The 14,968-nt window shown below is 52.1% G+C and overlaps 1 protein-coding gene across 3 annotated transcripts in view; it reads right to left on the reverse strand.

Annotated features, from left to right (window-relative positions):
* The window catches only part of BMERB1 (bMERB domain containing 1), a 130,776-nt gene that overhangs the window by 7,300 nt on the left and 108,508 nt on the right, over positions 1-14,968 (reverse strand). Inside the window, exons 4-6 of one of the 3 annotated variants that reach the window (XM_038540278.1) lie at positions 14,062-14,176; positions 13,024-13,106; positions 9,305-10,569 (exon numbers count right to left, since the gene is read on the reverse strand). In XM_038540278.1, coding sequence (XP_038396206.1) covers positions 10,457-10,569; positions 13,024-13,106; positions 14,062-14,176 — 311 coding nt within the window. In that variant the 3' untranslated portion in view covers positions 9,305-10,456. Of the gene's footprint in view, positions 1-9,304; positions 10,570-11,456; positions 11,507-13,023; positions 13,107-14,061; positions 14,177-14,968 lie in introns of those variants that run through there. The other 2 variants (XM_038540280.1, XM_038540279.1) reach the window with 2 other exon arrangements.

The raw sequence follows: 14,968 nt of genomic DNA on the forward strand, positions 1-14,968 counted from the left end.
TTTGCCCTAGCTGTTCCCTCTACCGTGAGGAGCGCGGTGCTCTGGGATTTCTCTTCTCTGCTTTCTAGCAGCTTCCCGTGGGCAGAGACCAAGTCATGGCTCAGAAGCGTCCCTGCTGCCTCCCCCATCTGTGACCATGCTCCGCAGACTGGGACAGGTCACACATTAGCTCTGGGACTGTGGGAGGACCAGCCACCCTGGCTCACTGTCCCAGAAACCAACCCTTGGCGTGGCCCCGCCACTGCCTGCTCGACCTGCACTTCACACACTCCCAAGATAGCCAGTCTCCTGGCTGTGTTAACAGCATCAGTGTCACCTAATGCCACTCTTTGGGGACAGACCGAGCCAATATGTTTGAATCAACACTTTGCCAGGAAAGTTCTAGTCTCTCCCTGGGAGGAAGACAGCCCTGGGAAGTAGGAGGAAACAGCTGATTACCTATGGGACACAGTCAGCTAATGATGGAAATGGCCCGACAGAGAGAACCGCTCACTTTGCAGGTGTGCGGGGACAGGAACCCAGAAGCTCTCAAGTCAGAAACCGAGGGCCATGACGTTTCTTAGCCAGACAAGAAGAATTCCCATTTTCTGGGAAGGAAAGACTTGGAAATGGGGCACTCAGTGCAGAGGAGGCAAGAGGAAGCGCATGCAGGTGGAAGCTCAAGAGCCACCACCACAGTGTGAAGTGGCCAGGAGTCCTGTGGTGGTCAAGGGCACAGTGGCACCATCTTCTCCGTCCGCTGCAGGCAGCTCACAGGAAGACCTCTCCTTCCACCTCCCTTCTGCCCAGAAGCCTTCCCAGCTGCAGGGCCTGACGCGGGAGAAGGCCCCACTCCCACCTCCCACCCTGCCTCCCTCAGAGTTTCTGAGGTCGCTCACAGTGAGTGCGGGGCCCCTGCCCTCGGTGTTAGCAGCCTCTGAATCTGGTGTGTGGCCCAGACGTGGAATCAGGAAAGACCTCTCTGTTCTCGAGTAGAATCCCTGTCTCACCTCCCTATGTGAGGAGAATAGGGTTTTACACATGGACTCTGAGTCCTGAGCCTCCCGACTTCTCCCCCACTGCCCTCCGTCCTGAAAGAGGGCCCCAAGTTTGGTTGGTTCTCAGCTAGAAGCCACCTGCAAACCCTGAAGCCCACCTGCAATCTCTGGAGCCCCCCTGCAAACCCTGAATGAAGCCCACCTGAAAATCCTGGAGGCCGCCTTTAATCCCTGGAGGCCACCTACAAACCCTGGAAGCCACCTGCAAACCCTGGAGCCCGCCTGCAAACCCTGGAGCCCGCCTGCAAACCCTGGAGCCCACCTGCAAGCCCTGGAGGCCGCCTGCAAACCCTGGAGGCCGCCTGCAAACCCTGGAGGCTGCCTGCAAACCCTGGAGCCCACCTGCAAGCCCTGGAGGCCGCCTGCAAGCCCTGGAGGCCGCCTGCAAACCCTGGAGCCTGCCTGCAAGCCCTGGAGACCGTCCACAGTTCCCTGCCACATGGGCTCCCTCAAAATGACACCTTAGCTCATTGAACCCACAAGAATAACCTCCAGTCGGCTAGGAGGGAGCCTCACAGAATGTAACCTAGTCAAGGGAGTGCCTTCCCATCATCCTTGCCAACATCCCTCAGGTAGAAGGAAGCCTCGGGCTCCTCCGTGATCCTGGAGTGAGTGGCTGGGTCCCGGGCTGAAGCATCAGAGAGGGTCAGCAGCCACGTTTCAAAGCTGCGAGGGCCCTGATGGACTGCCTTCCAGTCCACCCACCTTCTACCTCTGCACTGACGTTTACAGATGGGAACGGGGGGCGGCGGGGGCGAAGCAGAGAACCAACCTCTCTGACCCAGCAAAGTAATACTGGGCCTGTCATGGGACTGTTAAAAAGAAAAAAACAAAAAACAAAAAACAGGACAAGAGGCCCAAAATGGAATTGTTTATGCTGAGCTCCATACCACTGACCAAGACTTTGCTACAATTTCGGGGCTCCCAGTAATCAGAATCAGCACTAGTCAGGTAATCTGCCTGACAGGCCCCTGGGGTCCCCTAAAGGAAAGCGGCCTCACGATGACCAGCCTGCTCGTTGCCCTAGTGTACCTTCCGCCCCTGCTCCCTCCTGCCCATGAAAGGCTTTCCTTTTGTGCAGCTCCTCAGAGAGCCTTCCTCTCTGCTTTTTATTTTTTTAAGGATTTTTATTTATGAGAGAGACAGAGAGGCAGAGGGAGAAGCAGGCTCCATGCAGGGAGCCCGATGCGGGACTCGATCCAGGGAATCTGGGATCAGATTCCTGAGCCAAAGGCAGACACTCAACCGCTGAGCCACCCAGGCGTCCCACCTCTCTGTTCCTTTGGATGTTGCCTCATTCGAATTGATTTTCGTTCAAGTGAGCTTAACATTTTTCACATGCCTCAGTTTACCTTTTACCATGACACAAGCCAGGCCTGCTGACCCCATGGTGGGATCCAGGAGGCCCCAGGACGGGTGCCCAGAGCTGCTGCTGGAGACCCTGCCCAGGATAAAGCCAGCCCGAGGGAGGCAGGCGCGGAGGCAGACAAACATGGAGTCCAGGTGACAGCACTTGAACCCCTGGGCCCAGTGGGTTGATTGAACCCCTGATCTCAGCCAAGGCAGGAGCTAGGAAATGTTCTTCTGTTCTGGCCTCTTTGGCTTCCATTTTGGTGACTTACAACCCAGAGCATCCCCCTGCGGGGTTGGCAGCCCCAGGCGGCCTCTGTCCCCACCCCAACCTCACCTCCTCCAACTTTTCTCCGAGCTGCGTCTCGCTGCAGAGGTGCGTCCTCCTTCAGGGACGTCCCCAAACCCCAGACTCAGGCAGCTGTCCCCTCCCATGCTCCCGGGGCCTCTGCGCTCACCATTCTCCCAGTAGAACAGAAGTCCACAACCCCACCACTGTTTAGCAAAACTCAAAACCGCTGCACCTGCTGCTCCTGTGGTCAGAGGGGCAATGAGTTGCAGACACCTTATTGGCAGAGGAATAGACCCTGGTGTGGGTAGTGGGCCCGGGGACCTGGATTTGGGTTAGTGTGAGCAGCCCAGAAGGAGCTGAATTGTTCCTATTAAAGTAGGAGGGAAATTGCTCACGAGGAGGCCTGGGGACACAGAGGTGGGCCCTACGGTGGCTGGTGGCAAAGCTGGTGGGAAAAGCGGTGGGTCCTCACCAGTGTGTGCGGCTGTGATGCAGACCCGCACCCACCTCCATAGACATTCTGGAAGGTCGGCTTTGTGTCCTGAGGCTCTGTGCAGCTCGGTTTCTGTGGTGAGTTGGGGAAGGAGGTGAGTTCCACGTAGGACTCAGCGGGTGGAGGAGGGCACGGCCGAGGGAAAGGATGTGAGGGGTGTGCAGAGCTCGTGGTGGCGCAGGCCAGGTCGCGGGTGACCAGTGGCGGGGGCTGTAGGCCCGGGCAGGTGCCAACATCTTGGGGAAGCACGTGGATTGGGGCTCCAGCTGACACGTTACAGCAACTTTTGTCACCACATCCTATTCCCAAGTCTGCTCACTGCCAGCTTCATGGGGGCAGGACCCAGTGGGTCTTACCCTCTCCCCCAGAAATTCCTGAACCTGAGCAGCCTTCTGATCACGCGGCTCCTTACCTTCAGCTGTGGCCAGTAACAGCCTGCTGTTCTAAGGACATTATTTACTACGTGCATTGCCCTGAGCCCGTCCTGCACGGTTGACGTCGCATCGATGCCCCAGTGTTCTCTCCGTCTTACAGGTCTGGACACTGAGGTGCAGAGAGCAGAAGGGATCACCCAGGCTCCCACAGGGAGGGCTTCAGCGGGGATTTTCACCCAGGCAGGCTGACTCCAAGCCGAAGCCCTTCAGCACCTTCTAGATTGCCTTCCCTTTTGCTAATCCTGCTGGTCAGCAGGTCTTGTTCGGATCTACCGCCACTGAGGAGGCCTACCCCCGTCCTCCTGTTCGGTGCCCATCTCCCTCACTAGACAGGTTACAGGAAGACAGGACCCACCCCCTTATCTGGTTCATCCGTGTTCCCTGGTACCAGCTGTGTGCAACACTCACTAGTGGAATTAAACACATGAAAGGATGGAAAAATGACCTGCCACTTGTTCTTCAAGCCAGCCGTCCTGTCTTGCCCCAGCCCATGACGCCCACCCTGAGGTCCTGTTGGTGGTGGCAGGTGTCTGAGCCTTGGCTGGTGGCAGTGGTGTAACTGCTGCTTCTCAAGCTGCATTCAAGCTGAGCTGGTGCATTCCTGCAGCTCAGGGCTGTCCAGCCACCACGGGAGGAACAGAAAGGTTTAGAAAAGGCTCAGCTGCTGCAGGTGTGGTCGTGACTCCCCTCCATTTGAGGACGGCTCAACAGGGAATGGGGTGCGAGGCAGCTGGGGTTCGAAATGAGAAAGAAACACACTGAGCCCAGCTCTCACCGTGCTCTCAGACTCAGGTCTTCGCTCTCCCACGGACATGCTGTGTGAACTTGGGCTAATCACACCTTCCCTTGCTGAGCTTCTGTTGTCCCATCTCCCAAATGGGAGTGATGGCCTCTCCCCCACTGTGATGGAACAGTAGGTGAGGGGACACTCTCCTGCCTGATGCATCTGGCTTCCATGCCAGCACCTTGCTGAAACTGCTCACACCAACCCCATGCTTCAAAAAAATATATTTATTTATTATTAATTAATTAATGACAGAGAGAGAGGCAGGGACACAGGCAGAGGGAGAAGCAGGCTCCCTGCGGGAACCCTGATGTGGGACTTGATCCCAGGACCCCGGGGTCACGCCTGGAGCCGAAGGCAGATGCTCAACTGCTGAGCCACCCAGGTGTCCCCCCACCAACCCCATCCTATTGCAACATCCCTTGGGCCCTTTCCAAGGTTTTTAAGGTCACATGATCCCCGGGTCACATTAGATGCTAAAGAACATCCCCTCTCTGACAATGCCAGGTGTTTCTTCTTCCTGCCCAGCTGCTCCTACTGCTTGTTCCCTTAAATGATAGTGTGAGCAAGGGTGTGAGGCTGGAGGAATGGTGAGGCTGGAGGTTGGAAAGGCCCTGGAGGTGCTGATCACATTAAGGTTTGGCAAACCAGCCCAAAGACTTTACTGCAAGAGTGGGGGCAGGTGCAAGAGAGCTGGAAACTGGCCAGGTTCGCACATTAGGAAGGTCATTTTGGCTTCAGCGTGGTGCACAGGTAGAGCTAGAGAAAGAACTGACAGGGAATCTGAGAAGTTCTTGGCAGGGAGAGTAATGTGTAAGGGCCCAGGAGAGATGCCGACAGGCGGCATAGCCAGAAGAACCATAAAAACTTCAGAAAACTTCGGTGGCCCCCTGCACAACAGGCTAGTGGATGCAATGGGGCCAGGGATGTGGGGAGGGGCTAGGTCCAGAGGGCCTTGTCATCCACACGAGAGAGCCTGGATTTCAACCTGAAGACATGGGCACTGTTTTATTTTTTTAAAGATTTTATTTATTTATTAATGAGAGAGAGAGAGGCAGAGACACAGGCAGAGAGAGAAGCAGGCTCCACGCAGGGAGACCGACGTGGGACTCGATCCCGGGTCTCCAGGATCACGCCCTGGGCAGAAGGCAGGCACTAAACCACTGAGCCACCCGGGCTGCCCATGGGCACCATTTTAAAGAGGGGAATGACAATAAGGTCTGTATTATTCAGAAAGGCAGCCGGCTGGCCGCTCTGTAGAACTGACCAGGTGCTAAGGAGCCCGGCTCAGAGCTCCGAGGTTGATCAAGCAAAAGATGATGGTGATTACACTGGGGGTGTGGTGGTGTGCAACAGACACTAGGGAAACTCAGTGGGCAGAAGCTAAGGACTTGGCAGTTGTGTGGATTTGAGGAGGGACAGATGAGTCAAGGTCAAGTCCTAGGATAATCTTTTTTTTGGGGATGGGAAATAGCAGAGGAAGCTGAGGCTAAAGTTTAGGATGGGGGTTGGCCAACTTTTTCAGAAAGGGCCAGAGTAAATATTTGAGGATTTGCTGGCCACACAGTCTCTGTCACAAGTACTCAACTGTGCTATTGTAGCACAAAAGCAGCCGGAGACGATATATACACGAATGCTCTCGGTTATCTGCCAATATAACTCAATTTACAAAAAACAGGTGATGGGACCATGGGGCTGGCCCCTGGTATAGGACCTGTCACATTTGATGTGCCTACTCTGGTTTCAGATGGAGAGTCTAGGCAGCAGGGAAGTGGATCCGAGGACAGGAGAAAGTTCTAGGTGAAGGAGAGAATCCAGGAGCAGTCGGGGTGCAAAGGCCATTTACCAAGGCCAGGAGGGAGGAAGAGCAGAATGCTGAGAGCCAGGCCCAGAGGTCAAGAAAGAGAGAAAGGAGACTGGAGAGAGGTTCTCCTGGGTGCTGGGAGGTTCCCCTAGAGAAAGGGCATGTTGGCAGTGTCATCAGTGGGCTCTAACACACTCCAGAGAGCTAGCATGAGGGCCGACTGCATGGAGTGGATGTAAATGCCGGGTGCCAGAAGAGGCCACCCCAAGAAATGCTGCACCTTGGCATATGGGTTATTTTGAACTAAAGGCCCTTGAGAACCAACTAGTGCAGGGAAAGCTCTCCTTTCAGAAAGGCAATCTCCATTTATTTATTTTTTTTCAAATTTTTTTTTTTTTGCAATCTCCATTTATAAAGGAAATTTCCATTTGTAAAAGGTGTCTGGCTCTCACACACCAGGAAGAGGAGGAGTCTGATCAGTGAAGGCAAGTCTTAAATCTGCATAACAAACCGTACCATACAACCGCTGTTTACCATACTCTTCCTGGGGCCTGTCCCCATAACTTGCCACCCCACCAGAAGCCCCAAACCCCTTTTCCTTTTAGTTCAAATGGTTTGTAAGTTCAAGTTCTAAAGACCTCTTTGGGTTGCTGCGTGCTCCCACGTATACTCATGCAACGCCTATGTTCATACACTCCTGATTGCTTTTCTCTTGTTCTTCTTTGGGCAGTCTTATGGAAAGGGACCAAGTTGAAGAACCTAAGCTGAATAAAGGAACGGATTTTTCTTCCCTACATAACCACATGGTGACATCCCCAATGAGAGGGCTCAGGGATAAGAGAGTGACAGAAACCAGACTGAAATAGGATGAGCACAGGAGTAGAGATGAGGGAATGAAGATAGCAAGATGGCGGACAATTCTCAACACGTAAGGCCGTGAAGATGGAGAAAGAAGTGGTGGCTGCAGGGGAAGATGGGATGGAGCGCTGGTTGGTTGGTTGGTAATGGGAGAGATTTGTTTCAATTCTGAAGGGAAAAGGAAGCCTCTTGAGTCTACAGGAGGAGAGTTGGGATGAATGGCCCAACCATTCATCCCAACTCCTAGGTGGTGGGCTCCCACCACCAACTCCTAGGGTGTTGCTCAAAGGACTTGGGACCACTTCCTCATCTGTACGGTGGAAGTGACGAAAGCATCTGCTTCTGGGGGCCATGTGAGGGACTTTAGAGAAAATGCACATGTGGCTCTCAGTAAATATTTCTCCAGTTGTATCCTTCCTGCTCCAGCTTCCAAAACGAGTGTGTCTGGATCTGCAAGGTTTCCTGGCTTTGCAGGCAGCCCTGGTGATCTGGGAACATCTTGAATGATTACTTTCTTCTGCTCTTGTGTGAAATCCTAAATAAATGGTGGAGGGTTTTTGTTTGTTTGTTTGTTTAAAACAAATCAATAGAAATAGCAGGAACATAAATTAGCTGTACCCCAGGGCTCTGGGGATGTACTAGAGGCAGGATTTTTATGAGGGTTTCGATCTCCTTTGGCTCGTTGGATCAGTGAGTGACTGCTCTCTAATTGGTGTGAGGTCAGGCCTTCCAGACTCATGCTTCCTACAAAGGAGGAAGAGGGGCAGACCCTTTGCAGCCTGGATTTTTATTGCAAGAATGGGAAGCATGCGTGGAGTGGCTTGAATAGCATTCCCCCCAAATTCAGGTGTACTTGCTATCCCAGAGTGTGACCTTATTTGGAAGTAGGGTCTTGGCAGAAGTCATTAAGCTAAGGATCTACAGGAAAGCATTCTGGGTTGTAGGCGAACCTTGGAAGAAGAGGATGGGACATAGACACACATACACAGAAGACAAAAGCATATGGAGACAGAGGTAGAAACTGGGGTGGCCAAGGCAAGGAACACCGAGGATTTCCAAGAGTCACCAGGAGCTGGAAGTGGTGAAGAATTCTTCCCTAGAGCCTCCAGAGGGAGCATGGCTCTGCCAACACCTTGATTCCAGACCTCCGGCCTCCGGAACTGTGAGAGGGTACATTTGTGTTGTTTTAAGCCACTCTGGTTGAGGTAACATGTTATTGTCGCGTCCTGGGAAGCTCACAGAGTCTGGCTTCATGCTTGGTCTAGGGCAATGAAGGAGGCCAAAGGGTCCCCTGAAGCCAATGTGGTGGCTCAGGCAGTGGCCTAAGGCACCCTCTTTGGCTTCAGAGTGGCAGGAAGTGTGGTGTAAGCCAAAGCTTGGACTGAGGCACAAACACATCCAAGATGGGGGCAGGGTTTGAGGGTGTGCTGCCCCCTGGGAGATCCATGGATCCCAAGGCTCTGGGGTCCTCAGTCAGAGATATTTGTGTCAACTGCAAAGCTGCTGTGACTTGAAAGACCTTCAGATTAACTTTTGATTTACAAATATTTTTGAAAAAGGTGACCTAAGAACTTTACTTTTATCTTAAGGAAAAATCAGAAATTCAGATACAGCTCTATCCCCCAGGGTATTTATCTTGACATTCTTTTTTTTTTTTTTTTTTTAAGATTTTATTTATTTATTTGAGAGAGAGAAAGCATGAGCAGGGGAGAAGCAGAGGGAGAAGGAGAAGCAGACTCCACACTGAGCATGGGGCCCGATGTAAGATTCGATTCTAGGACCCCAGGATCATGACCTGAGCCGAGGCCCAACCCAATGAGCCACCCAGGTGCCCCATGACATTCTTAATAATACTAAAAAGTAGAAGCAATCTAAATGTCCGATAGTAAGATAAGGGTTAGATAGATTATGGCATAGCCACGAGATGGATTACTGAGCAGCCGTTGTAAATATTTGTGAGGAGTGTTTGTTACAAAGAACTCTTGATGACGTGGGAAAATGATAGTGATCTAATGCTCAATGAAAAAAGAAACTGGTTATAAGATGATACAATATGATGCCGGTTGTGGGAGGAAAAAAAATGCATGAAAGGAAACCTGCCAAAAGGGCAGCATGGTCTCGAGCTGGAAAATTTGTGGGAGATACAAACAGAAAACAAAGAAACTTCTTTATACTTTCTATACTTTTAAAAGGTTTACTATGTACATGGATGACTTCCATAATCAAGAGAAAAAGTAAAAAAACGTTAAAAATGCTGTGTACGTGGTTTCCACTTTTATTTTCTCCGATGGATGATTGCACATCAGCGAATCTTGAGTTAGGCTATGTTAGGCCGGTCACGACACGCACACGTACAGAGAGGTCACACGGGCTGCGCCGAGCTGGCTGTAGCAAATGTACATCAAGTTACACAGGTGGAATTATTAAGCTGGTTGAAACACACCACCGACTGATGGGACACGGTTGGGTCAGGCCACCTCTCCCGCCCGCCGCCGCTGATGTTTACGGAGGTCTGTGTGTTAGGCTGGTGAGTGTGTCCTGTTGGCACTCCCTCCAGTGGCCCCCCAGTGGGTGGAGGGCACCCAAGGCAGCATCTGCTCTGGGGCCCCTTCTCAGCCTGCCCTTGCCCGGTGTTGGAGCCTCTAGCTTTCCGCTACCTCTTCCGAGCGCTGGTTGGTCTCCAGCCCAGGCCATCATCCCCACTGTGCTCCACACACCTGGGGCACACATTGCAAGGGAAGGAAGGGCCAAGAGCAAACGGACACACTCTCGATGTGAACCGTGCCCAGACACAGGAGGGGAGGAAGCAGGAGATGTAACCACGACACCACACATGAGCTCAGCCTTTACAGATGGGCCCTCGAGTCTCCATGGTGCTTGGGCTGAGTGAAGGCCTCCAGAACACAGCCCCTGGGAGGGGACAGACAGGGGGGCGGGAGCTGTGCCCATCTGGGGCTGGCCGGATAGCAGAGCTACGAGGGTGGATGAGGCATGTGTCCGACGTGGTGCTGGATTGTTGAAAAGTCATGACTATACACACCTGGGGATCGTGCCCCTCGTCCAGATCATTCGCACGGTGGGTTAGATATAGATAGATAGAAGTGGAGACATACTTTTTCAAGGAAGGATCTTTCCTGGTGGTTGGATAAACAGTGAGACAGACTCCTGGGTTTGGCATGCTCTGGGGGGGTGGGGGGCCATGCGACGGTGAGGGACTCCCTATTGCTACACTCTGTACAGGGCGGTCGGGCCCGCCCGCCACGCCCACGGCCCCTGGCGGCAGTCACAGGCTGGCCTTCAACCCCTTCCGCCTTGGAGAGCTCTCAGGCCCCGGTGAAATGGGGGCTATGAAGACAGGAGGGTGGGGGGGTCCCCGTGGCCCCGGGGGCACCCCACATGGGGGGCTACATGATATTGCACTGGGTGGCCCCACAGCAATCCTTGATGAGTGCCAGGCCGGTCTTGGCCACTGTGGGCTTGCTAGGTGGGGGCTCTGCTTTCTTCTCTGCTCGGGAGCCTGCAGCAGGGTAGGAGCGTGGAGGGGGAGAGGGAGAAAGGGAGAGAGGGGAAGAGGTGATATAAGGAGAGCCCCTTGACCACCTGTAGCCCCTGCCCCGTCCCGACCCCTAGCCAGGCTTGCTCAGCTCCACAGGTACAGAGAGCGGCTGTGTGTTTTTAGACGGTTCCGAAGCCTATTCCCACCCCCACCCCCCCATCTCACCCCCGACAATCACAGTCTTCAGCTCTAATCCTATTCAGTACTCTTTGCTATTGTATCTGCCACGCCTGGCACAGGGTCTGGCTTTCAAAGCATCTGGTGAACCGATAAATGGGAAATTTTGTCCAAGTCACTTTAATCTGGGGATTCATGTCTTTCAATCCCGGAAAGTGGCCATAACGTGATCTTTTCAGATACCTCCAACTCTCTTGTTCCCTGTTGCCCCTCTTCTGGAATGCCTATGAGAAGGAAGTTGGACCTTCCTATTCTCTCTTCCATGTTTTGGAAGGCATTTTCTATATCTTTGTCTCTTTGTGTTACCTGCTGGTTAAGTTCCTCAGCTCTGCCTTCCAATTTCTGAATTCTCACTTCAGCTCTGCTTAATCTACTGAGTTTTTACTTCTGTGACTATGTGTGTGTGTGTATATATATATATATATATATATATATATATATATATATATATATATTTTATAGAAACCTAATTGTTTGCAAATCTACCAATTCTTTGCTCATGGCATCCTGTGATTTCACTTTGGGTTTTATCCCTTCTCTTATCTCTTTCATCATTTTAAATACACTTACGATATTGCCTCTTTTAGGTAGTCTGTTATCTCTGATTCTTGGGAGGGCAGCCACTCTCCTTGTGGCAGCTACTGACTCCAATCATGGTGGTTCAGTTCTTCATGGGTTTAGAATTTTTATTGACAGCTCATCTTCACGGAGGTCGTTTTATCTGTGGGTTACATATTGCGGGATGCAGAAGTGTCCCCACTGAGTGGTTTTGCATTTGCTTTGCTGGAGTCCCAGAGATTTCACTGGTTTTATATTCGTTTTAATTTTTCAACTTTAGATCCCAGCACTAGATGATTAGAGTAAATTTGAACACTTGGCCCCTTGCATAGGATATAAGCTTGGTGTTTTGACTTTCTTGCCAGATTTCTTTTGGCTATCGATAACCCTGCATAAAAGGCAATTTTCCTTGCTCCTTCCCCACACTGCTAGGTGAGATTTTTCTAATTGGCCTGCCATGAAAGAGACAGTCCACTGAGGATGCTGGATTTAGGCAAGGACCCTGTGCCTTGTCATATTAGAGGCTTGCTGAAGGGACTTTCTTCTTCCTTTATACCCTTGCACTCTATACCACATTTCATGGGACATTAATAGATGGTCAGGGAAAACTGAATTTATGGCCATAGCAGATGGTGGTGGCTTTTGGGTTTCATCTTCCTAGCAAGAATTCCAGTCCCTTCTCTGTGATAACAGCAGATGTCCCTGTGGCTACAAGAGTAGGCATGCAACACAGATCTGGCCAACCATAGTATCCCAGCCTCTTGATGATGGTGATGGCCTAGGAAGTGGGAACATGATCCAAGAAGGTCCAATCAGAATATGCCCCTGAGATTGATGTGTTTGGATACCAGGACGTAGAACCCACGGTGTTGTCTTGCTGCTGCTAAGCTATGGTTCTGGAGTTCAGGCCCTATGAAGAAGGCCTGTGTAGTAGGAGAAAATGAAGCTCACATACAATGAGGGGCAGAGATAGAAACGGAAGGGAAGTGAGGGCATTCTAATAGTGTCCAGTCCCTGAAGCTCGTTCCTCTTGCTCTTCTTCCAACAAATCCCCCTTTTTTGCTACAGCAAATTGGAATTGGGTATCCGTTTCTTACAACTGAAAGTGGCCTCACTGGGCCAACAAAGAGACGACAGTTCCTTGACAGCAGGACCTGTTATCACTTTTATAGGCTAATAGACATTAGCACCAAAGTCAGGGTCAAATACGCAGCACTTCCCAAACTTATGTCACACAGAACCCGTTTCGCTCTGAGTATCAACAGAGGCTGGAGTTCCCTGAGCCTCAGCTCCCATCTTTTTGCCCCAGTGGTTACACAACTCCTAAGAAATCCACCAAACCAGTGATTGGTAGAGGGACATTGGCTGCCAGGACCAGAAACACAGTCTGCAGAACCCAGTGCAAAATGAAAACTCAGGGCCCCTTGTTGCAAAACTATTAAGAATCTCAAGACAGCAATAGCAGAACATGAAAGCAGGCATGGTGCCCTTCTGGGCATCGGGGCCTGGGCAGCTTCACTGGTGGCATGCCCACAAAGCTGGCCCCACCTGCTGCCACCGTGTGCCCAAGTTTGATCTCTAGAAAGCATCTTATTGTCCCCCCACTATGGCTCCGGGACCTCTTTTAAATTTCCTTTTCTCTTGGATGGGGGAAGGAGGAGGAATAACGGATGCACTCACTGGCTGGAGATTTGGTTACTTTATCTAGAGGTTTTAACTTGATTCTCAGGAAATCCGCCATTTCCTTGTCTTCTTCTTGCTCCCTGTGGAGACAGGTGTATAAAGACATGAGTTACGAAGGGTAAGCAAGGAAAGCATCAAGGAACTGAAGAAATGGAGCCAGAGATTGTGTGGGACCACGTTGGGCTCTATGGCTAGTGCCCGCATGCCGCGTGTTATGTGCGGATGGGAATGCTGTTCTGTGTTCTGTGTGCGTGGTGCACATATGTTGTTGTGTGTTATGTGTCTATGGCGTGTGCATGTTGCATTTGATGACGCACAGAAGCTCTGAAGCACAGACACATATCAACAATGCAGTGATGGTCTCACCGGGGCCAGGGTGAGATCCCAGGGCAGAGGCAGGGCCATGGTAAGACTCAGCCTCTTGCTGGGGGTTCAGTGAGCTGAGTAACACCCCTCCTGACCCGGTACCCTTAAGTCACCCTGGACATCTGTGCTCCCCCGAGGTATGTGGCAAGTGTCCAGAGCAGGTCACCTGAACTCTTCCAACAATTTACCAGGAATGAAGTTGGAGGACCCAGCCTGGCTGAGACACGCAAGGAGCATTCCAGGCCTTGGAGGACCCAGGAGGACACAGACAATAAAGAGCTAGTTGCCTTCTGGGTTGGAAGAGGCCCTGTGAGCCTCTCTCCTTGCGGAGGGCTCCAAAGGCCTGGGTCCAGGGCGAAAATACTCAAGAATCAACATTCACATCTCTCCTTTGAGCAGGAGGCTCCAGAGCCCATCGTTGTTCAGATCAAGTGGCAGGTGTGTCTGCCTTTGAAGGCTTTTTGGAGCTGGATTCCAGTTTCCCTGGAATGTGCAACGGGTCCTCAGGCCAGAGAGCTGGGGGTTCATTTGGATCCAGTGTTTGGGAACATTTGCCAAGGCCATACCTGGCAGGCGGGGCCATGAGTCCCTGCAGCAGAAGACAGGTTTGGGAGGAGGCCGAGGGCTGTGTTCTAGCCGCCTGGTGCAAGGGCACGGGAGCCCACTCACCTTAGCCGCTCGACCTCCGCGTCATCCACCAGAAAGTCTCTCTTCTGCACCAGCTTGTGGATCTTCTGGATTAGCTCATCCTCTCTCTGCTTCTGTGGCTTCGTCTTTTCTTTTTCTGGGAAGAAGAAAACACCAGCAAAGAAACAGTCGAGTGCAACTGCTGGAAGCACATGGGTCCGAGGGCCGGGGTTGGAATCCTGAACTGCCATGTCACTTGCTGGGTGACCTTGAAGAGGCAACTGGACCTCTTCAAGGCTCAGTTTCCCTTCCTGTAAAGACACACAATGGAGCTTAAACAGAGGGGCCTGAGTAAATGGCTTAGCACAGAGTCTGGTCCATGGCAGCTACTCGGGAAGTGGTAATGATCAACAAGGGGGGTCACGCAGAAGTCTAGGGGCTCGGAGGGCTGGGGTAGGGGTACGGGAGGGTTAGTCTACAGCCAAGGCAAATAAATCTGCACATGGAAATCATCCATGCTCATGGCTCTAGTCTTGCCCCAGATACTAAGGGCTAGAAGGCCAAAGAGAGAACAAAAGACCCAGGCCTAGTGATGATGACTGAGAGAAGTAGGAGGGGAGAAACTTGAACCTGCCTTGACTCCCTCTGCTCAGACCTCTTCAGAAGGTAAGAAGTATGGGGTGGCTTGTCTTGCACCACCCACTGGCCTCCAAGCATCAACCACCTACCTCCAGGCACCAACCACCTGCCTGTAGGCACCAGCCACCTGCCTCTAGGTACCACCCACCTACCTCCAGGCACCACCCACCTGCCTGCAGGCACTACCACTTGCTTGGTCATGTGATCCTCGTGCTTGCCAACATCCTCCACCTACTTGCCAATGAGAACTGTCAATTTGCCAGCTTCACCCCCTGCTTGCTGGCACCACACACCTGATTCCTAACATGTC

Source organism: Canis lupus, chromosome 6, assembly GCF_011100685.1.
Source record: "Canis lupus familiaris isolate Mischka breed German Shepherd chromosome 6, alternate assembly UU_Cfam_GSD_1.0, whole genome shotgun sequence".
Classification (NCBI taxonomy): domain Eukaryota; kingdom Metazoa; phylum Chordata; class Mammalia; order Carnivora; family Canidae; genus Canis; species Canis lupus.